The sequence below is a fragment of the Protopterus annectens genome, chromosome 10.part0, assembly GCF_019279795.1.
Source record: "Protopterus annectens isolate FY-2018-M chromosome 10.part0, PAN1.0, whole genome shotgun sequence".
In the NCBI taxonomy this organism is placed as follows: domain Eukaryota; kingdom Metazoa; phylum Chordata; order Ceratodontiformes; family Protopteridae; genus Protopterus; species Protopterus annectens.
The window spans coordinates 286281871-286306994 of record NC_056744.1 but is presented as its reverse complement, the minus strand read 5'-3'; the positions used below and the strand labels follow the sequence as shown (position 1 = coordinate 286306994).

Genomic DNA, 25124 nt, shown 5'->3' with positions numbered 1-25124 from the left:
TGACAATGCCTTGTATCCTAGGCATAGATCTTCCCTTAACAGCCTGTAGGAGACAGAAAACAGGGATAGGGCCTTCAGGCGGTCTGCAAGGACATGTTACTTATGCAATGTAGTCTTTTATTGAGGAGCCTCTATGGATGTTCCAATTGTTGGATGTGCCTGGTTAGGTATATACGAAAGGAGGTGTTGTACTCAATGGTAGGTCTGATGAATGCTGAATACAGTGGAACAGTGACTTCCTTGGGCCTAGATATCCAGAAAAGACTTGAATCTGTTTCAGAATGTTCCACAACACTGAAATGTTTTTCTCTGGTTTTATCAGATGCAAAATAATATCATCTGCAAATAAAGCCAACTTGTCTTGATTACCATACAAGTGTATATCCTTAAATTTGAGACACTTATTTTCTTTGCTAATGGTTCTAAGTATAACATAAATAAAGGGGACAGAGGACACCCCTGCCTGATTCCTGTGCTCAAAACAGAACTTATCAGAGAGGATCCCTCAACTGTAATTTTCGCCTCTGATCCCTTGTGTATCCCCATAGTAAACATCATAATTTTGTCAAGGAATTCAAATGCTTCATTTACCCTACTCATAAGATCACAGCTTATTCTGTCGAATGATTTCTCTGCATCAAGGCCCACCAACAGTGGTATTGTCTTACGTTCTGCTTTCCTCTGGATCATCATTGTTCACTCCACCCCTTGTCATGGATCATAACAATGCCTGCCTTCCACTGGCATCTCTTCAGTGGATTTTATACATGTCACAGTCTCACAGTTTCATACCATCCTGTCAGTTTCATACCATCCTGTCAGGAATAGTATTCCTAATACTGAAAGCCATTTTAGTGGCCAGAGATCATGATTAAATAATGTTACTCCCAAGCACATTACAGAAGGAGATTGTCTGTGACGCAGGATGCTGAATAGTTTTTTTTTTTTTTTTTTTTTGGGGGGGGGGGGGTGGGTATGCTTGTAGTAGTCTGCAGACTGATTACCTGGTATGTATCCATGAACCCATACTGCCTATCAGAGGCATAGATGTCTGCTCCAATGAACTAGTGCCCCACCCCTTAGCTCTTCAAGTTTTTAAGTGAAGAGCAAAAAAAGTTCTACAACAGGTACCTGGGCAGGAGCCAATCCGGTCCTGTCTCTGGGTCCTGCCCCTGCCTCTGCTTCCACTCATTTTTGCTAAAAAGAATAAAAAGGAAAGAAACATTTGTTCTTTTAAACTGTAGCAAACTGCTTGCTACAGTTTGAACCATACAGGGAACACTACAGCACTCTGGTTTTAATTGAAAAAAAAAAACATTTTTTTTAACTGTAGCAAACTGCTTCGTTCATTGTATCAAGCAGTTGCTAAAGTTTATACTCTGTATGGAGCACTGCAGCACTCCAGTTTTAATTTAATTAAAAAAAAAAAGAAAAAGAAATGCTTTCAACTGTAGCAAACTGCATGCTACAATATAGCAAACACTTGCTACAGTTTAGACTACACAGGGAGAGCTGCAGAGCTCCAGTTTGACTGGAAATGCAATACCGGCTTTTTCTTGTGATGGCCATGGGTTTCTGCTATATGACTATGGCCAGATGTGACTGGAACAAATGCCCCTTTTTACCCCACTGTAGCTATGCTACTGCTGCCTATCACCTTGAGACTTTCACCAACGCATCAGGCCATAGTCATATAGCAGAAACCCATGGCCGTCACAAAAATTCTAAACAGAAAAATGAAATCAGCAATACAAGGAGAGTAGTGTTACTGGAACTGAATTCATCCTCCGGCCTTGTTGAGTATTTTCACATTGTGGAAACTAGTTTTGCAAAATCTGACCAAGATGACACTGACATATGTATTTTATATATGATGAAGAAAGGTGGGTCAAAAAATAAAAGAAGACTGGGTACATAGGTCCCAGGAAAAAGTGCTCACTCCTCATGTGTACTGCTGCCATGATTGGAAAAAAGACAGTGTTTAATCCTCAGAACATGGAAGAATTCTCATCAAGGGTCTAGGTCAGGCTCAGGAAGAGGTGGCAACCCCAGGGTACAAATAAGAAATCCGCAAAAAAATAAGAAATAAAATCCCTTATAGGTCATGCAGGAGGCACACGGATAAAGTGGACTGTTGAATAAGAAAAAAATGATGTAGTATTATTATTATTATAATACAAAAGAATTTCCAAACAGAGGCTCTGTATCAAGTGTAAGAGAGAAATTAGAGGAAAGAAAAATACTCGAACAAGAAAAATGTTAAAAGGTGCTAATGATAACTTTCATTGGCTGTGACACCTGACTCTTCAGGGAACTCTTCCTCAATTGTAATTCATTTCTATTCATAGGAAGCTTAGGATCCCTTGGAGAGTTGCATGCTTGGTGCTGGGAACCATCATCCTGATGGCTGCCTGTCAATTCATAGGTGTTTACTGGACTAACAACCACAAGGGCCTTTTTAAGCCTAGCCATGCATCCCAAATCTCTGACAAGTTCTGATACCCTTGATAAGTGTAAGCAGAGGCCTGGGAGATGAGCCATTTACAGGCTGCCTGTGTCCAGGGTAATGCTACTCAATGCCAGAAGTCTAAACCTCAGAATGCATGCACTCAAGGCACTCCTTAGTATGGAGAAAATCAATATATGTGCAGTAACAGAAACCTGGTTTAAGGCTCCAGAGAGGGCCCCAGCACTACCAGGCCACAAAATCTGGACCAAAATACAAAAGGCGGGGGAGTATCCATATTCATCAAGGATACCCACACCTTCAGGTTAGTGACACAGCACGATGCTTCAGAAGTCGTCCATGTGCAACTAACAACGGGAAAAACTGCTATTCAAAGTACAACTTGCTACAGATCACCCACCATGTCCCAGGACCCCCACTCTGCATTCCTGGAAACGCTGGGAAACATAAAGGTCCTACCCAACACCCTAATATTGGGTGATTTCAATTACCCAAACATTAACTGGGAGAACTACTCAAGTACAAACTCCCTTGCCCAACATTTCCTAGAATTTATAAACTCAAACGCCCTGGATCAACTGGTCAACACCCCCACCAGAGGTGACAACATATTGGACCCTGGTCATCACCAACATGGGCGACCGGTGTTCCACACTGGCGGTCAACCCCTCGTTGGTTAGATCTGACCATAAACTAATCACTCTGAATATCCACATTCCGCCACCACCCCGGTCAAAGAAACCACCGTGAGAAACTTTTTGAAAGCAAACTTCACGTTACTTAAGACCGAGGTGGGAACTTTCAAAGCCCCCAAGCTAAAGGATAACGCTGTCCAAGCTGCAGAATCCTGTACTACTGCACTCTACGGGCACCTACAAGAATACATGGATCGTGCTATCCCAAACAAAGCCAAGACTCACTCCTACAAGAAAAAGAAACCAGTCTGGTGGAACCCTGCCATAAACAAGCTATACAATAGAAGGAGGAAACTAGTACAGAAAAGAGTAAAATCCCAAGAAGGGAAGACATCCCTGATCAGTATCAGCAAGAAACTACATTCCCTCATAAAGTCATCCAAGGCTAGCTTTGAAAGAAAAATTGCCATGGACTCCAAAGATAACCACAAAGCATTCTTTAGTTATGTCAAGAATCTAAGTGGCAATTCTCAGATCTGCTCGGAGTTAGTGCAGAATGGCACAAAATACACTGAACTGACCGATATAGCCAACATCCTGGCTGACAGGTTCAGTGCAAACTTCACCCCCCCCTCACCCCCAAAAGGGCCCATAACTATACAGAAAAATGTAGAGCCCCTGAAGTCACAGAGACTCAGGTTAAAAACAGCCCTCTCTATAGCATCAGTGGGACCGGATGGTGTCCCAGGCTGCGTCCTACACGAGCTCAAAGATGAACTAACCCCTCGCCTAAAAACACTGTTTAAACTCAGCTCTCCACAGGCTATGTGCCCACAGAGTGGTGCACAGCAACTGTTATTCCACTCCACAAAGGTGGAGCCACAACAGACCCCGGGAACTATCGCCCTATAAGCCTGACTAGCTTGGTCTGAAAGCTATGGAACACATCATCATGGATCTCATTAACAGAGACATTGGGAACCTCCAAACACTGGACCCTACCCAGTTCGGCTTTGTTAAGGGCAGATCATGCCTCCTAAACCTGGTGGACTTCTTTGAGACAGCAAGGCTATAGACGAGGGAAAGGTTGTCCACACAGCCTATGTAGACCTCGCAAAGGCCTTCGACACCATTCCCCACTCAGGTATTATAGACAAGCTCACCAGCCTGAGCATAAACCCCCCTACGTCATGAGATGGGTTGCCAACTGGCTCACGGACAGAACCCACATGGTAAGAGTTGCGGGAGCTAGGTCTGACTCTTAACTGGTTACAAGTGGCATTCCCCAGGGCTCAGTCCTAGGACCTCTCCTGTTTGCCATATAATTCTCAGAGGTACAGGCAAGCACAGGAGGACTATGGCTAATCAAGTTTGCAGACGACTGCAAACTAGAGGCTATAATTGACACTTCAGCTGACACAGACATCCTCCAAAAGCATCTCACTGAGACAGATACCTAGTGTCGAAAACCATAGCCTCAAGCTAAATGCCAAAAAGTGCATAGTCATCCCCTTTGGAAAAAACAAAGTGCCCGCAAACTACCACATAGGTGGTAGCACCCTAAATACGGAAGATGTAATAAGGAATCTAGGGACCCAAGTAGATAGTAACCTCTCCTATGATAGAAAGAGTTAATTTGGCCCCTCTACGCATCACTCATCATACCCATCATAGAGTACAATGCCCCATTTGGGATGTACCTTACAAGACACCTGCAACAACTGGAAAGACCACAGAAGTACCTCACCAAGAGGATCACTGGCCTCAAGCAGATGCCCTATGCAGCTCAACTTAAGAAACTCCAGCTGTACTCGATTGCATGCCGTCTACTCAGAAGTGATCTCTGCCTGACATACAAGGCCACGTCCAACCCAGAATTGGACATGCTCCACCTAAAAAAAACCATATCTCCTGGAGCCACACACTCCAGGGATCTAAACCTCACCACAGCAATAAATAGGACATGCTGGAGGGATAGATTCCTGTCCCAGAGACTTCCCATGCTCTGAAACAAGATTCCAATCTACATTAGGCAGAGCTCCTCACTAACCCTCTTCAAGGGAAGCCTTGACGAGTTCATGGGAAACAGAAAGTTTACCCCAGGGATCACTTCAATGGCTCTGCTGGACAGAGGCACAGGGAACTAATCTAAGGGGGTGGCGAAAGCCAACACATTCTGGCTAGGCTTATAAATGTCTTTGGGCAGATAGCCAAGTACCTACCTATGAACCTATGAACAATAGGTGCCAAACCAGGGATGGATTTCGGGTTCCCCATCCAATTGTCCAAGTTGCACTTGGGTGAGGGAGGAACACTGCTTCATAGCGCAATGTTATCACAGATGTCAATGCTTCTCTCCTTCCCATTTAACTCGATGACCTGTGAGGCTTCTGGTCTAGAGCAGAGGTCACACAGGTATTGAGCTTTCCCAAACCTTTGCAGTGGCATATGATTGCTGGCTATGTGCCATTTCACCCTAACCCTCTTGGTTAGCCCTACTAATGGCTTCAGTCCATTCTCAAACTCAGGTCACCAGTGGTGCAGATGAACAACTTGCTTCTGTGTCATTCTGCATTTTGAGTAGGATTACTTTTGTGGTAATATTTCCCATCCACCTTCCCTTCTGTGGTATAGAACATCCTAGGGCTAGTGTGATTGCCACTTCACTGTATCCCATAACTCCATGCTCACTCTGATATAGGTACTGTAGTCTCCTTGAGTCTAGATGACTTTAGGAGAGACAGGTTTCATGGGGTCTTATGGCACCTATGGCAGGAGAATACAGGAGGCAGATCATGGAGGAGTCCCTTCTTGCTAGGAATAACCCTCAGAGTTAGATGAGGAGATTTTACCTGCAGTTGCTTAGGAAGAAAGACCTAAAAATAGCATGGGCCGATGTGACCTTTGTACTGGGAATGTACTGATATCTGTGAGCAGCAGACATCTTCCAACCAGTAGTGGTAAGTGTACAAACCTCTAAAAGTCGGGCAGCTCTTGTACCTTTTGCTGCAGAAGTCCCAGTAGTTATGACTGCAGCAACAGTGATCCTAATCAAAAGTACTGTTATGGTCAGTTCCTTACACAACTGTACTTTTCTTGTTTGTTGCTGTAGTAATTTTTATCCTTTGAAGTGAATTACCATTTTACGCATGTTTACATTTCCATGATTCTATATGTCTGACTTGTCTGCAAGATTGCTTGTTCTGATTAGTAGCTGTATTCTGAATTATTACATTTTCATGTATAGTTTCTGTAACTAGTTTTTCTTTTTGTTTGATTGTTGTTCATTACTAAATAAGTTATCTCTTATTACACAAGTGTTGGAACAGTGCCTAAGAGTGATTTGTGTATTTTACCAATAAATTAATTTCTCTTTGAAATTAATAACTTTTCTCTGTTATTGTTGTCTAACGTTACAGCTTTAGCAGTGGTAATAATTCATGTAGTGGAGGAAGCAGTGAAAAGCACAACGACACTGATCCATGTTGGGGTTCTCTGAAAAGGATAGATGCCTATAGGATATTTTTGGTGAGTTTTTTTACATTCACCAATTTTACTTTTAAAGCTATTGCTTTTTGATTGCTGAAAGATGTGGGTTTAAGAAAGAGATGAAATGTGCTTCTGTGTACCCGTTTTGTACCTTTTGTACTAAAGTGTACTCGTAAGTGCTTGATGGTGTTCTTTTATGATCCCTTAAAGCTGACAGGGTTAAAAGAAAACAGGAGAATGTACTACCCTTGTACCTTGTATTCAGGTTATTCACTTGGAATGCTAAGGACAGGAATGTAATCTGAAACTTACATTTTATTTATTTATTTTTTGCTTACAACTTCTTCTTCTTAGCCTCTACCCAAGATGACAGTTAACAAATTGTGTACATTTCTACAAATATTGCCCTCTGTACTCTGAATAAAGATTTATTTCATTTTCAGCTGTTGACCTGTTCAGCTGCTGAAAGGTTGCTTTTAAATAATTATGTCTGTAAGCAAATTATGTCTATAATTTAGGATTTTTTTTTACTTAAGGGAATGTTATTGTTTCTTTCCAATAAAAACAGATAATACATTTTCAATTACTACAATAATATGGTAATAGTAAAATAATGTCAAGACAAATAAGAAATAAGTTGAACTGTATACGATGTATACAAAGACCTGAAAAATATAAATACAATTATTAAAGCGCCAACAACAAGTTTTTTTTTTCCTCTTCACTCTTTTATTTCTTTAAATGACAAAAGCAAGATTCTGCTGATAAAAGTCAATAAGAGATAAGACTTTCTTCCAAGGATTATTGGAAAGGATTACTGGAAAATAGTTTGGGATGAATGGTAAGCTCTTTTAATTTAGATTCTCTCAAGACCATTTCTTTCAAAAAAGACAGAAAATCTTAAAAAGATGGTGAATTGGTTGCTTTCCATTTCCCAGTAATGAGTTATCTTGCTACTGCAAGGATGGTTCATAATAAAAAAAGATTAACATTATTTAAAACACAACTATCACAAATATTAAATAATACTAAAAACTTTGATAGAGAAAAAATATCTGAAAATAAAACTTTCAAGAAATCATTTATATTACACCCAAACATGTTTAAAGGAGGACAGTCACACAAATATGAATCCAGTCTGCTTTGCAATCTTGTAAACATGTCCAACAATTTATTATAATCTCCATTGAATTTAGCTATTTTATTTGGAGTTAAAAAGGCTCTATGTAAAACATTCCATTTAAATATGTGCCAGTGATGAGATCAAGAAGTATATTTGATAGAAACTGATGTTTGAGATTTGTTCTCAGAAGTGAAATAGAAGATATTAGTTGTAATAAGTTTCCAAACTTTATAATTAATTTTTTTGTACATTATAAAAATTTTGTAAAGTTTTGAAATTAAATTATAAATTTTTGATTTATTATATATAATTTCATGGAAATAAATTAATGTAGAATTTTCTCTAAAATGTGAGTGAGAGGGAGAGAGCAACAAAATTCCTGAGACTGTATTTTTTTTTTGTATTCACAGCCAATCTTGAAGATCTAAATTAACTTCCATAATGAGCCATAAGAATCTTTGACTTTTAAATCTTTAAAACCATGTTTCTAACAATTTATATTCTCCCATTTGATGAATATATTGCTGTGTGATTTATTAAATAAGTTTCATGTGATACTAAAAGGAATTATTGAATCAAACCAAAATTTAATATTTATATCAGAAAGAATTAAATTCTTAAAAAGTCGGAAGAGTAATATCTAAATGTTTGAAATTTGAGGGAGAGAAAACCTTGTACTGAATACAGTTACAAAGACAATGCCAACAGAAGTTATCTCGACTAATCAAATTTAGCATGTAAGATGTCTTTACTATTTTTAAGAATAGTTAAATGTAAATTTTTCTGATTAGAAGTGTAATTAAAATCAACCCAATTTAATGTAATTTTAAAAATTACTGCTTTATTATAAGTATCAATGTCTAGAAAATTGACTTCTCCAAGCTCCCATGATCTAATATAATGATGTAATTCTGTTATAGGTTTAATAGAGAACGAAATATATGTTAATAATTGTTTAATAATTTCATTAATATGATGTTTACTAGGCAGAAGAGTTGGGGCTTATATTATATATAATATTTTAGGCAGAAGAATCATTTTTATTAACTGGAGTCTATCTTCAAAGCAAATGATAATGTTATTCTGTTTAGAAGTAAAATAATTATTTATGATATTATCATAATTAACCGTTATTATTTCATCAATATATTTCAATAAAGTAATAATACCTAGATATTCAAATGCGTTAACTTGACCATCAAAATATGATTCTTTTTTAATTGATTTTTTTTCTTTATATTTAATATTATATGTTTAGATTTAGTTTGATGAAAATGGAGACCAGAAATGGATTATCTTGAGTTAGGAAGAGTTAATAAAACATCACCTGCATATAATAACATTTTAGAAGAGTATTGTTTAAATACATCTATGCCAAGAATATTTGAATTTGTATTAAAATAGCAAAGATTTCTATGGCTGAAGCAAACAGAATTGGAGCAAGAGGACTACCCTGTTTAGTACATCTAGTTAATGGATTATGTTCTGAGATGAAAGGACCAATCGTAACATAAGCAATGCTATTTTAATAAAGATTTAGTAGTCTCTTAGAGATTAATAAAGTTTGCAAGGAAATCAAATATATCTAGAATTTTAAATAAAAAAATTCAAATTCAAAGAATCAAAAGCCTTTTGAATGTAAAAAACTAATAGTGCTTCTTTATTTCTGATACTAAAAAATTCTATAAAAGTGAATATATTTTAATACTGTAATAAATTTGTCTTTGCTAAATATAGCCCATTTGACCAGTTAATTACTTGGGCTATAGATTCTTTTAACCTATCAGTAATGAAAGACATGAATATTTTATAGTCCTTATTCAAAAGAGAGGGATGTCTATAAGAAGAGCATAGTTGGTAATTTCTATTTTCTCTTAAAATAGAAACAGTTAATGAGTATTTTCAAGAGGGAGGAATGATGTTTTGAGACTGAACCTCAATTAATGTGTTATGAAAAAACAAGATGATAACGGGAGGGGAAGTTTATAAATTTGTATTTTGTACCATCTGTACCTGGAGCTTTATTAGGTTTTGACTTTTTTTAAATTTTGTCAGTGATTTCTATATAATAGATTTGTTTATGTAAGTCATCTTTTAATTTTGATGATATTTTCTTAATATTAAGGGCATTAAGATGTAATATTGAGTTTTTTATCATCTCAGTTTTGCAAAATGTAATGAAATTTGAAAGCATCAAGAATATCACCACTGTTTGTAATTTTTTTTCTTTTTCCCCTGTGCCTAACTTTTAAAATATTAATTTTTTTATTGTAGTTTGACTCTTGTTGATAAATTATGCATATGTTTGGGAGATAATGAATAGGAAGTCATTTTAATCTTTTTAGAGCTAGGTTTGATTTATGAGATAAAATATCTAGATATTTATTTAATGATTCATTTTCTTTTATAATGGATTTATTATCTTTAGTAAATTTAGACTTGTGTAGAAGAAGTTGGGATTGAATGTTTTGTAATTTTCAGCCCCATTCCTTAATTTTATTGTTATACCAATTTAGAATTTTACCAAAACTGTAAGCTTACAATGAATCCCAGATCATAACTATATTAATGTCAGGAGTGTTATTAGTTTACAAAAAATGAGTTCACAAATCAACCAAGGTTTAAACTCTTTAAGTGTAGTTATATAAGCAGGAATTCTAGTTAAAGAAGATAACTAATTAGTTTGAAGCTTTAACATAAGGACATCATAATTAGAAATAGGACAAAGAAAATTGTAAAACTAGATATCTTAGAAATTAAATCTTGAGTAACTAGTATTTTATTACTCCTTGTCTGAGTGCCATAAACCTGATGAAAAATAAAACAGTGAACAAGAGTCTTTCATAGTAAATGTATCTTTTAGATTGAGAGGCTTTCCATTTTGAGAGCTTTGCAGTGGCTTGACAGTCTTAGCTTCATTTTATTACTAGTATATGAATTTTCCATTATACATTTAAAATATTCACTTGTAATTAGATTGCCTATATAATTATCAAGAATGAAGTCTAGTTACCTAGATAAACTGTGTCCCATACCCAGGAACTTATAAAGATTTACTAAAGTACATAGCCTATTATTAAATCTTACAACTAAAAATAAGAGACTATCATGGTCTTCATATTTATGAATAGTTAATGGAAAATCTATATATTTTTCTAAAGAATCACAACCTTTCTTCTCTTAGATTTAAAAGAGGATTGTGCTAGAATTATATAATTACATGTATTTCAGATGTTTTTCCCACATGTTTCATTGTTTCTTGGAGAAAAATCATTTGAGCTTTATTTGCAAACAGATATTACATTACATTTGATATTTGATAGTTTAAAATAACATTTAAGGATAGCAAAGAGAAATCCATCTATAAACTAAATTAGATTTTTATATTTTTATTATCCTTGAAAGAAGTAAGCAGTATAAAATAGAATGTTGTAAACTTAATTTGTAACTTAACTGTGAAGCAAAATATTGAGTGGTTTAGGTCATATAGGAACATAAATAAGAGAAAATTAATAACTATGTTGAAAGTGATAAATGTTAATTATAAACATAGAATTATCTAAATTTCAACCCAATATATAAAGAATCAATCAGATTATCTATCACTACATATCCAAATTATGGTCTTAAAAAGATAAAAATAAAACCCTGCTTTGTTGAACTCAGCAGTAAACAAATCAACTGATGGAGATATTTTAATATTTATAAAAAATGTATAACAAGACATATTGTACATCTGAATAGTTGCTAAAATGAATGAAACCTAAGATGTTCTAATCTGTAATGATAATGGAGACATTTTTTGTTTTCACCCTCCTTTCTCTCACTTATCCTCTCCTATTATCTTCTCTCTGTCTCATCATTCTTATATTTGCAAAGAAAATAAAGTAAGAAATTAGGTTGTTAGGCAAAGCTGTAGTTAATCATTATTATATATAAGTGTCTAAAAATAATAAGATAATAAGTAATAAGATAAATGAGCACGACAGTAACTCAATTGTGATTAAATATCAATTAAATATATATATGTGTGTGTGTGTGGGTGTGTGTGTGTGTGTGTGTGTTTAACTCCCACCTGCTTAAAAGGACAGTAAAATATGAGATAATGTGACAGTTAACTAACAATGTTTTTTATAAGTTTAAACAATGGAACTCAGATAATAGTCATCAGTGTTTACTTAAACAAAACAAAAATGTTTCTGTTAATTGTACTTTAAAGATGACTAGAACTGTAAAATATTATCCAGGGAGCAAGTGTGTTTGAATCAGCAGAAAGTCACCATGTTTCATAAAAGGAAGTAGTGCAATGGAAACACGACTGAATTCCTGTGAAGAGCTTAATGTGAAAGAATACTGTTGCGGTTAGTGAGGAAACTAAAATACATCCATTTAATGTGAGAACTCATGCGGTATGCCATGAGGCAAATGTAGCTGAAGATAAGCTAAGAAAATGTGAGTAAACAAAAGAGTCAGCAGTACAAAAGTTTCTACTTCCTTGCATCAAAATAGTAATATTCTATAAGGACAGATAAGCGCACCCAGTACACAAAATTCCCCTCACAAAACCTGCACTCCACAAAAAGTAACTTAGCAACACTACAAAAATCCAATCAGTTCTCCCTGAAATTGAAGAGTAAAAACATAAAGAAGAGGAAAAACATCACTTAACATGTTTAATATTATATGTGAAAGTAAGAAAATTCACCACACATACTCCCCAAAGGGAAAAAAAGAATAAATGAACTAAGAGCCTTAAAGTATATTACCTGTAAATCTAAACTCTATAAGAAAGACTATATAATTTTACATTTAGAAAAAATGTGTGTGTGTGTGTGTGTGTGTGTATATATATATATATATATATATATATATATATATATATATACACACACATATATATATATATATACACACACACATACATACACACATATATATATATATATATATATATATATATATATATATATATATATATATAAAACTTAACTAAAAAGAAATATCAATAAGACTGTTACCCAAAGTGGGAATATAATTTCTCAAGAACTTAAGTCCAACAATGAATATTTGAGTACAAAATAACTTTTTGACTATTTTATTTGCTATACACTGTCTTCTATATTAAAGAGAGAGAATTTCCTAGATTTAATTATCAAATATAAAACATTGTAAAGACTGCTCAAGTATTTCATTCTGGAATATAGTAAAGCTTAGTTTAGCTATTGTTTTTCTTTATTTGTCTGAGTCTGTCCTTCTGTGTTCTTTTCAATATTTCCTGTGATTTGAACTCTGTGGTTTACTGTGAATATATATTCAGTATTTGCATGCTCTTTTATTATTCATTATTAAATGTATTTAAAACTTTTATTGTGGCTGGTCCTTGTAGAAAATATTTAACCTTTGAGAGTGCTTATATTTACATTTGTATTAGTATTAATATTACACAGTATAATTGGATACCCTTAGTTAAGGGCCTTAGAGTAGCTGACTGTGGTGTCTGGTGGCAGTGATAACTACCTTATATTCTGGGCAGAAGTGTGTGTGTGTGTGTGTGTGTGTGTGTGTGTGTGTGTGTGTGTGTGTGTGTGTGTGTGAAATCAAATCTCAGTGTGTGTGTGTGTGTCAGCTACATGGAGCAGGGACATGAAGCACTGATGGGCTTACAGAGAAGTTGCTGGAGGACCTGACCTAGACACTCAGCCTAGGACCTAACCCTACAGCTGTAACAGTGGGGACTGTTATTTGGGATCTGGAGGGAGACCCTGGGCTAAGTGTGTTCCCTGTGTGCTCTTAAGGCAAATTGTGCTTGATGCAGAGATGTCTGCATCTGGAAATACTGAGTGTATCCATTTGTATTCCAGGTGCACATCCCTCTCCAGTGTAAGTGGTGACGATTTAGGCTCCTTGATTACTACCCAGTGTGGGGACGTCACACAGAGTAACAGTCATTGCTTGATTGTAATTTTTGTGGTTTTGCTGGTACTGGTTGACATAGGATCTGTTTTTGTTTCTTTTTCTTCATGTCAATGGTTGACACAGGATCTGTTTTTGTTTCTTTTTCTTCATGTCAATCCAAGTATTTTTGTCTGATATTATTTTCAGTGTAGAGGAAGACTAAGCCATGTCTTCAACCTTTGGAATGAGATTATTTTTAACAAAAGCAGAAGCTTCTTCTAAGGTATTAAAGATTCTTACTCCATTTGATAGTTGTACTTTTATTTTCTGGAAAGATGATTTGAGATTTAAAGCCATTTAGTCTAAGAGATTTCAGAACAGGCCAGCATCCTTTTTTAAGGTCATTTGTTTTCGATGTATAATCATTATCAAATCTTATTGAATGTTGTTCGTATTTCAAAGGTGTTTTTCTCCACACAGTTTTTGGTATCAGATCTTTATCAATAAATGATAAAAATGTTATTACTATTAATCTTGGAGGTGCAGATGGAATAGGTTTACTTGTGGTTCTTTGTGCACTTTCTTTTAGCATAAGGAATCACTGCTGAAGAAAGACACGTAGGGTCAACAATGTAAAACTGACCACTTTTGTTTCTTTATTACACAACAAAATTCAGCATAAAAACAGTCCTTTAAATAACACAATTCAACCAGTTATTATCTCTTGTCAATTAAGTACATTGATCAAAATCCTTAATCTATTACTTTAAAGGAGAACCACACCTACAGACTCAAAAAACATGTTTATTTCATCATGGTTTGATGTTAACTACATTTTAACACCACTCTGGGACTATGTACAGTTTTTTTTAATATTTTTATACATGATTTCTGAGTCTGACCACATGGGGTTTAGCATCTTGAAATAATTGGATTATCTAGTCTGCCCAAAATGCAGTGCTTGTCTGTAATGGATTATGTCATGTATGCCTATTTCTTCCTAAAGCTCCTGCATACACTGCTGTCTTTAAGTCAATTAGTTTTAAGTAACATGTCATGCCATTCAATGACTACTTAAAACACACACACACTGCAAATGCCACAGAACAGACTTTCAAAGTGCTTTTTACTGCTGCTTCTTTTTAGAATGGCTAAACTGCAGTGTTTTTTGAAGCCTGAATTCTCTTACTTTGACTCATCAATCATCCCCCTTCACACCTAACTTCACTAGCTGTCAAAGTGCTAAAGGTTATTTGAGCTCTTCCTGCTGTGATTGACAACCCACAGCAGGATACTTGACTCATGTACTGTTTCCCTGTTCTAGCCTTTATTTTCTGTATGGGTAAGGGATGGACCAGGGAGCTGTGACATCACAGCATGGGTGGGTTTTTAGGAAGGTCGTGGTGATGTCAGTTTGGGGAAAGAATTGGCCAGAAAACTACCTGTATTCATTGGTGCTGATGACATCAGTGAATTGGAGACTGCAGCAAGCTTTACAAGGACGGGACAAAAGTTTTTTGAAAGTGAAACCACCACAGTACAGTAAAGTAATGTTCCAGTGGAGAGAAGCAGTCGATTTAAAATATTTTACATGCTGCATTGTTGTTTATTCATAGCAGGGACAGTAAATAGGGAGAAAAAGGACAGAGAAGTTGAGCATTTAATAATAGAATCCCATTGTTGTCCTTTAAAAAAACAGTTAAAAGACTTGAATTAACCCATAGCTGTGCAGTTTTAAAAGACAGTAAATGCAACCTCCAGAAATTACAGAAATAAATAAAATATGTTTCACACTAAGGAACCAACTAATGTTAAATCTGTGTTACAAAAAATGTAAAAAAAAAAAAAAAGTAGAAAAAAATGCATAGCTAGAAAAACATATGAGAAAATGATGGTATGAGCTGTCATGTTTTGTTAGCTTTCAGCTCTAAAACATTACAGATAGAAATGTTATCATTGATGCCTGGAAACTGTGTGGCATTTAACAAAATCTACCAGTGTACGTCTCTAAATTCCAAATATGAAGACCAGTTGCCTCCCTAACTGCCACTTTTAACACAAAAAGCAAAAATTCTGACAAAAGATTGTGTGCCAATATAGACCATTAGTGTTGTCTTTCTTTCTAATAACGTACACATGTTGATAAATTATTTTTTTGAGTTGATTTCCCGATTTGCCTATATAAAAGGCAGGGTATGACAAGCAATTCGCTATTTATACAACACCCTTGGTGTTGCAGGTCAAATATCCCTGAAATGGGGAGCTCTTCACTGTAATTCCCTATTGTGATGTTAGTAGTTTAGCTATGTATTTTTTTTTTCTTTTTTACATGTTTTTACAACAACAATGATTTAACATTAGCTATTTCCTCAGTGTAAAATGTATTTTATTTATTTTTGTGTAATTTTTGAATGTTTTTATACTTAGTATTTACTGTCTTTTAAAATTGCACAGCTATGGATTTAGTGAAGTCTTTTAACTGTTTCTTTAAAGTAATAGAGTAAGGATTTTGATCAATTTGCTTAATTAACAATATATAATTGAACGAGTTGTGTTATTTAAATTACTAAGTTTTATGGTGAAGTTATCTGATGAAGTTTGTTTTGTTTAATAAAGGAACAAAAGCGCTCAGTTTTACATTGTTGACCTTGCGTGTATTTCTTCAGCAGTGATTCCTTGTGCTATTTTTGTGGTTACTTATTGCTTTTGGTTCCTGGTGGTTTTGGGATTGCTGCTGTCAGTTATGTTACAGGATGGGTTGAATCCATGACAGTTAGATGGAACCAGGAAATTTCTTACTGGTACCTCTGATGAAAACCTGACTTTAAACACTAAAATCGATTGAGTTGTTCATAAGAACAGAGCCAAACTAGTAGGCAGTCCAACACGGTAAACACTTATTCTGACAACGTTAACAGGCATGTTCCCACTCAATTAGAGGTGTTAACAGGAAGGGCCACCACAACTGGACAGCACCCTGTAACTGTGATCTGTGCATTTGGACCAACTTGATTATTTTGCTACCAACAGCGGTGACTTTTTAACTTGGCTCAACAAAGAGGTCAGGTTAATTGACAATAACTCAGAAGTGTTCATTAGTGCTAATGAGGGAGTTAACCACTAATTTAAAAGGGAGACTCTAAGGTTGAAAAAATTGTGCCATGGGTTGCAGTTAGATAACACCTTTTTTGATGATTGTATAAAACTGCAACATGTTCCTAAGGCCTGTAGGATGTGCAAATTTCCAAATAGCATCCAAAACCGGTCATATGTTCATTGTGTTTCACTGTTGCAGTCATTACACTTGGGTTATCCTACTGGAAGGCTACCCGCAGTCGGCCTGAATTCCAAAGCCTTGGTCCGGCATCAGTTGCTGTCGCCTCTTCCCTGACGTCAGTGCGCCAGGGGTATAAAAGATGCAGCCAACGCCATTTTCTTCAGTCTTTCTTGCCGCGCGGTGCCCGAAGCAAAAGCAGTTTGCAAATGCCGGTCAGCTGACTCCTGAGATTTTCAAAATTGAATTTCAGATCCGAAGTCTTCAATAAAGCTAAGTACCCCATTGGAGAAACTTTTTTCTTGCTCCAGACCGATGTCAGAAAAAGTTAACAATTGTATTTCTTATGGGAAGCAAATACCTCATAAGGATTTTCACTCTTACTGTATTCCTTACCTAGGCCCTGACCACGACGTTGCTAGTTGTCGGTTTTGTGCTAGATTTAACCAACGCACTATTAAGCGTTGGTACGATTTTGCTTTTCATTACTTTGGCCGAAAGTTTAACTACATAATGCCGTCGGAACAGCTGATGACCGGAGTTCATAAAAAGTGCAAGGAAAAAGAAAAGGACAGGCATCCGAGGTCCAAAACCGACGATGAAGCCTCTTCTAGGCCAGTCGCCAGTTCGCTGGTTCTCAGTGAAGCGCTTTTGCAGCCCCTGACACCCGCTACCTCAGAGCCACAGGCCGTCTCCGACTCCCATGTGGAGACAGCTAGGCCTCTGGATACTCAAGGTATTGGGCCTTCGGAAACAAATCCCTCAGATGGGTCCAGAGCTGCTGAGCAGGCATCGGCTTCTGAGGGTGTTTTCAGACCTACACAGCTTTATATCAAGCCAACTTCAGCATCAAACACAAAGACTAAAACAGTTTTAAAGACAAGAAAACAAGTACAGCATTCTCCAGGACAGACATCCATGCCTAAGAAACAGATGCTCAAAATGGCCGAAGACCTAATTACTTTGATCAGGGGCTCCCATCCCACTCCTGATAAGAGGCCTAGGCAAGACACTGAATATGATTCCCCTGATCAGGTTTCCATTTCCTCTGACTCCTCTTCAGAACAGGGATACCCTGTTCCTCCCTATGAGGATTCTGATGCTGAAGAATGTATTCCTTCAGCTTCTCCTCCTAAGGATTATTCATTTGGGGAAACCTTGCATACCATGAGGGAGCATTTTCACTGGGAGAGCCAAGATTATTCAGATTCTAAGAAAAGGCTCAGAGACTTTCTTTTACTTCCTCAGCACAGACCTCTTACTATTCCTCCTGTTCTAGACATTGTAGATGATGTCTTTTCAGAGTCCAGCCTGTCTCCCGACTCTTTACCTCCTGCACCTGTTAAGCCAGACAGATACTACAGGGTTCCAGATTCTCATAAATTTCTATATAAAAACCCTGCTGCTGACCAAGAAACTATTTCACAGGTTCCCAAAGGGGTCAAAGCTGCTACTGCAAAAAACCCTGTCCCCTCAGACAGAGATTCTAGGGCACTGGACAGATGGGGGAAAAAGTTTACACTTCTGCTACCTTGGCTGTAAGGGCTTTAAATTGTCAGTTTCATATGCTTAAATATCAGCAATATTTAATGTCTCTGTTAAAACAGAAAATGTTGACAAATTCTGAATGTGCTGATAACAAGGAATTGCAGGATTTATTGCATGCAGCTGAACAAGTAGGAAAACATACTTTGCAATGTGGTTATGATTCGCTGGCGGCCTCTTGCAGGGCTGCTGTAACAGGCTCGGTCATTAGAAGGCATGCTTGGCTAAAAGAACAGACTCTGCCTGATCATGTTAAAGCAAAATTATTGGATGCTCCATTATAGCATGATACTTTGTGTGGTGTTAAGGCAGAAGAGGTGTTGAAGAAAATGGAGGATAAAGCTAAATCTATGCAGACAGTGAAGGATTTCTTACAGGTGCAGCCACCCAGATTTAGCAGGAACTGGCCTTCTAAGAACTGGTCCTTTCCCGTGTCAGACAGACCACAAAGAGGCAGATACAGATGCCCTAGAGGCAGACAACAGCCCCAGAGCTCATACAGGCCCAAGCAGTGGGGTACTTCTACGTCCAAAAGCGGAGAAGACAAATCACAGCCATATAGGAAACAGTCCCAATGACTTCCCTCTGCCAATGCCAAGCATTTATCTTTTGGCAGCACCCTTAGGGGAAAGCTAGCACTTTTTTCACAAAACTGGCACATGATTACCCAGGACAAATGGGTCTTAACTATAGTCTCTCAGGGCTACAGGTTCCACTTTCACACCCTTCCAAAGGCAAAAGGTATGCCAGACCTGCCACACTATCAATGGGCAGAGGCACAAACCAAGTTTCATCCCTCATGGACATGAGGGTTATTCAGCCACAACAAGAGCAGGGACAAGGAGTTTACTCAAGACTTTTCTTAGTACCAAGAAAGGACAAAGCATGGAGACCGATTCTGGACCTGTCTAGTCTAAATACTTTTCTGGACGTTCCAAAATTCAAAATGTTGACACTGCAGCAGCTTCTGCCCATGCTGGGCAAAAAAGCTTGGCTTGTAACTTTGGACCTCAAAGAGGCATACCTGTATGTCCCAATCAGACAATCTTGCAGAAGATACCTCAGATTCATAGCTGGCTCAAAGCACTACCAATTCTCTGCACTGCCCTTTGGCTTATCTACTGCGCCCAAGGTCTTCACATAATGCCTGGCACCAGTAATTGCATTTTGCAGACAAAAAGGAATTCAAATATATCCCTACTTGGACGACTGCCTTATTCAAGCAGAGGCCAAAGACATTCTACTAAAGCATCTGGCGTTTGTAAAAAGATTACTAATTTGCCTAGGGTACACAGTAAACGAAAATAAATCAAAACTAGTACCCTCTCAAGAGATAATATTTCTGGGTGCAAGCTTAAATACAACTGCCCAGATGGCTTATCTCACAAACAAAGGCATCTGACTTCTTACTTCAAAAACATGGCAACAAAGACCCAGTTATCTGTAAGAAAAATTCTGCAAGCTCTGGGCTACATGGCCTCCTGCATTCTGCTAATTCCATATGCAAGACTGCATATGAGGAAACTACAATGGTGTCTAAAAAGTGTTTGGACTCAACATTGCCACAGCCTGGAATCATTAATTTCCCTCATTCCTTGCCTACAACAGGAGTTTCGATGGTGTTGCCAGGCCTGTCACCACAACAAGGGACAGCCATTCACTTTACCCACAGCCAGGCAAACACTAACAACAGATGCATCAGATTATGCCTGGGGGGCCCATATGGCAGGAAAATGTATTCAGGGCACATGGCCCCCAAGCCAAAGGCATCTACACATCAATCAGAAAGAGATGCTAGCTGTACAAAATGCCCTGCAGCCTTCAAGAACCTACTTAATCCAGGACAGCTGCTGATAAAGACGGACAACACCACAGTCATGTGGTACATAAACAAGCAGGGGAGCACACATTCCTACCCCCTCTGCAGACAAGCCATGATTTTGTGGAACACAGCATTGACTCACCAAGTGCACCTGCAAGCACAATTCCTGCCAGGAAGAACAAATGCTCTGGCAGATGAACTAAGCCGAAACCTCATGGATCCTCACGAGTGGAAACTAGATCCACAAATCTTCAGCATGATAACAAGGAAATGGGGACGCCCAGACATGGATCTTTTTGCCTCCCCTCACAACTGCCAACTTCAGAGATTCTGCACAAGGACTTATCACAAACAAGCATGGAAAGTGGATGCCCTGTCATTCAGCTGGAACAACCTTACAGTATATGCCTTTCTTCCACTGCCTCTCCTCCCCAAGGTATTCCTAAAGGTCAGACAAGAGAAGTCGCAAATGATACTGATTGCCCCGGATTGGCCACGCCAACACTGGTACCCAATCCTAAGGAGCTTGTCCCAAGGCCCAGCCTGGACATTGCCTCAAATTCCTCATTTACTGACCCAACAAAACAATCAGATCCTGCACAGCCAACTCGGAACTCTAAATCTAGCTGCATGGAGGATACTGTAACTATTCAGAATACACCTCTCTCTAAAGTGGTTATGGATGTCATTTTGGAGGCCAGGAGGCCCAGCACCAGAAAATCTTATGCAGAAAAATGGAAGAGATTCTGTGCTTGGAACCAGGCACAAGGAATTGACACACTTGTTCCAAATATTCCTCAGATTTTACAATATCTAACTGAGATGCTGGACAAAGGCCTATCCTTCTCATCAATTAAGATCCATGCCTCTGCCATTTCAGCTCATTACAACACAGACCCACCTATTTTTTCATATCCATTGCTTAGGCAGTTCCTCAGGGGGACCAAAAACATAAGACCTCCAAGGAGAGCACCAGTACCTGCATGGGACCTCAATTTTGTCTTGGAAAAACTCACAATGCCTCCTTTTGAGCCAGGCAATACAGCTGACATAAAATTCTTATCATGGAAAACAGCTCTGCTCCTAGCAATAACTTCAGCAAGAAGAGTCTCAGAGTTACAGGCATTAATGGCTGTGGAACCTTTTATTATCTTCCATCTGGACAGGGTTTCTCTAAGGACAAACCCAACATTTATGCCTAAGGTAGTGTCCAGTGTGGCTCTTAACCAAACCATTCATTTGCCTTCTTTTTACCCAAACCCGCAGAATAAAGGGGAGAGACTTCTGCATTCTTTGGACATACACAGACAGCTATGCTTCTACTTGGACAAAACTAAAGCTTTTAGAAAGACTGAGCAACTTTTAGTGGCATATGCTGCAGGATCACAAGGAAAGGCTATCTCAAAGCAGACTATTTCAAAATGGATAGGACACTGCATTCATTTCTGCTATTCACAACATGGTAAATCAGTGCCTAAGGGCATTAGACCACATTCTACCAGGGCAGCAGCCACCTCAGCAGCCTTCCTCAGAGGAGTACCAACCAAGGATATTTTGGAGGCTGCAACTTGGACTTCAGTGCACACTTTTACTAAGCACTACCACTTGCCTCTTTACTCTAAATCCAGAGCAGACTTTGCCACTGCAGTCTTGCAGGGCCTTATAGCTACTCCTAATTCTATTTAGACCCAGCCACCCAACCTCAGCTTTGGGATTCAACCCAAGTGTAATGACTGCACAGTGAAACACGATGAACATAGTACAGTTGTGTACCTACCATAAATGTAGATGTTCGAGTGTATTCACTGTTGCAGTCCAGGTTACCCACCCACCATCCCCCTTTCTTTGCTGGGACTTATCTGTACTTCTCTATCCTATACAATCTATGTGGTGTATTTGCTTGTAGATGAAGGTATTGTTATTTTAGTGCATGCTTTTATTAGCAATGTTTTTTAGCCTACCCTTTTGGGGGCATCTGACATCTGGGGCAAGAAAAACTGAAGAAAATGGCGTCGGCTGCATCTTTTATACCCCTGGCGCACTGACGTCAGGGAAGAGGCGACAGCAACCGGCGCCGGACCAAGGCTTTGGAATTCAGGCCGACTGCGTGTAGCCTGCCAGCAGGATAACCCAAGTGTAATGATTGCAACAGTGAATACACTCAACCATCTACATTTATGGTAGGTACACAACTGTAATTTCTACATCAAGAACTATTTTACCACACAGGATTAGACTACATGCGGTTACTAATTAGGGATAATCAATGAACAATGGCGAGTTTAAAGGAGGAGATAGCATCACTGCAGAGTTCTATTATGGGTGATGCACTGTTTTTCCTCGTGAAAAATCATTACAAAGGACTGCTTAACAGGGATGAACAGTGCATTAACACCTTTAAAAAGAGAAAAGGAAAAAACTTCTTAGAGATTAACAGGATTATAACCTGAATGTGTTTATCCACTACCAAAGCAAGCTACCAAAAGCAGAGTTACAGTGGTGGATACACCTGAACTCATTTCTCCATTGGATACGCTGTGGCACAATCCAAAAAACACTTTCTTTGACCAGGAAGTTCAAAGTTTTTGGGATGAACTATCCCCTTTACCGAGAAGATCGTCAGGGTTACAGAACAAGATGACAACTCGAGCAAAACATTTTGGGCCAGCTGCAGAAATCCAATCAATGAATTTCCACTACCAGTCAAATGGCAGATCGAGAGAGAGGGTGAGGAAGAAGTCATATTATCAGCTTTAAATGATAATGCAGAGGACTCTGTTATTTTTGAATTTCAAGAATCAAGATTTATAATTACAGCGATTATACAGTTAAGTGAATTACATGGTACATTATTTTCAAAGAGGTTTAACTTTATTCCAAAAAGTAGACCAAATGTAGTTGAAAAAATTGTTGATGTTAATCTTTTTGATCGAAAGATTAATTTAAGATTAATTTTAATAATAAACCTGTCTCAAATGAAGTCACCAAGTTGCATAGATCAAGCACCTTCAACCCCCCCCCCCCATTTTTACCCCCAGTAGCTCTTTTTGAAAGGTTATGTGAATTTGTTCTTAGGGAGGTATACAACCGAGTCTCCAAATTACAAGAATTCAGTTTAAGTAAAGACGAGCAAATGGTGTTGTCAGAGCTGTCTAATAACAAAGGAATTAAGATATTGATGCCCAACAAGGAGGTAGGGGTGGTGATTATGGACTATAAACATCTTTAAACAAAGCAAACATTGCTAACTGTAGACTGGTCCTTTTATTAAACAAACATTTTTTTTTTTTTTTAGAATATCACTTTGATCCAGAAGAAATACATTTTCTAAGGGTAAAAAAATCCTCTGACTTTATCTTTGTTTGAAATTCCAAAAGTCCACAAATCTACCACCACCACCCCCCCCCCCTCCATGAGACCAGTTGTGGCTGCAAAGGGCTCTAAAACAGAGCCACTAGCAAAACTTATAGATTCACTATTGAAAGCTATTTCTGATGATAAGGGACATGTTCTTAAAGATTCCTGGCACCTTTTGAAAAATTAGCTGGCTGTGAGTTTAGAGAGAACATTACATTTCTTAGCATAGATGTGAAGGACTTATTTTTAAGTTTTCCCCACAAGGAAGATATGAAGTATTTTTAAGGAAGTCATGGTATTGGGTTCCAAATTGAAGCAGGACTCTATGTATGTGTTGTCTACCCTCATGGATATGGTGCTAAGAAATAATTTTGTCTTTTTCGACAGAGAATATTTTAAAAAGGACAAAGGGGTGGCTATGGTGGACTTTGCAGCCCCTGTATTTGCCAACATGCTGCTTTGGCTATGGGAGATGAGATTTATATGTAATACAAATTACATCAATTCTTTCCATAAGTACTGTAGATACCTGGATGACATGTTCATTTTATGGGATGATGATGAACAAAAAATTCCAGATTTAATAGAGTACATCAACAGTAATATTACTTTTCTATCCTTGATACACAGTTCTGAAAATGGCAGTGACAACTGCATAGATATGAATTTATATAAAATTTGTGAGGCACATGGTTCAAATAATCTATTTACAAGAAACCAACTTACTCAAATAGTTTTCTGCATTACGACAGTAACCACCCCATGTGGCAGAAAAGGAACCTAGTAAAGGGGCAGATGATCAGACTTTCAAGACTTACTATGGATGATGTCTGATTTCTCAATGAACTAGACACTTTGAAGGGAATGTTTAGGCAAAGGAATTATCCCACCAACTTGTTAAATGAACAAAGGTCTATAAGTTTAATGGACAAATATACACACTGTCCCCCTTTACTAAGGCACCTTGATTTTCAGTTTAGACCTATGAAACATGATCTTGACATTAGTCTGGCTTGCACCCTGACTTTTGATCACAGTGCTTTTGCCACTAGAAACATCATTGAGAAAAATTGGGATGGCATTTTTGAGGCTTTTGGGATGATGGACACATTAGGTTCCATTCCAAAAATAATCTATAGAAAATAAAAAAAAACTTGAAAAATTTATTTGAAAAAATGAGAAAACAAGGTTACTTTAAACTAGGGAAAATTAAAAAATGTGGAGCCTGCAAGGAATGGATATTCATTTATGAAACTACTAACATCACACCAGGGAATTACAACAACGCGTTCCCATTTTCCAGGGATGTTTGACTGTAACACCAAGGGTGTTGTATATTTAGTGAATTGCTTGTCTTGCCCTGCCTTTTATATAGGGAAGACGTAAAATCAACTAAAAAAAAAAAAAAAAAGAATTTACCAATATGCATACACTGTTAGAAAGAAGGACAATACCAATACTATAGACAGGCACACTGTCTCTTGTCAGAATTTTAATAAATTTGTTTTTGTGTTATT

At 37.6% G+C, this 25124-nt stretch overlaps 1 protein-coding gene across 1 annotated transcript in view; it reads left to right on the top strand.

Annotated features, from left to right (window-relative positions):
- TMEM104 (transmembrane protein 104) overlaps positions 1-25124 on the top strand; it is a 1389603-nt gene that overhangs the window by 635787 nt on the left and 728692 nt on the right. Inside the window, exon 8 of the mRNA XM_044085161.1 lies at positions 6522-6630. Coding sequence (XP_043941096.1) covers positions 6522-6630 — 109 coding nt within the window. The remainder of the gene's footprint in view (positions 1-6521; positions 6631-25124) is intronic.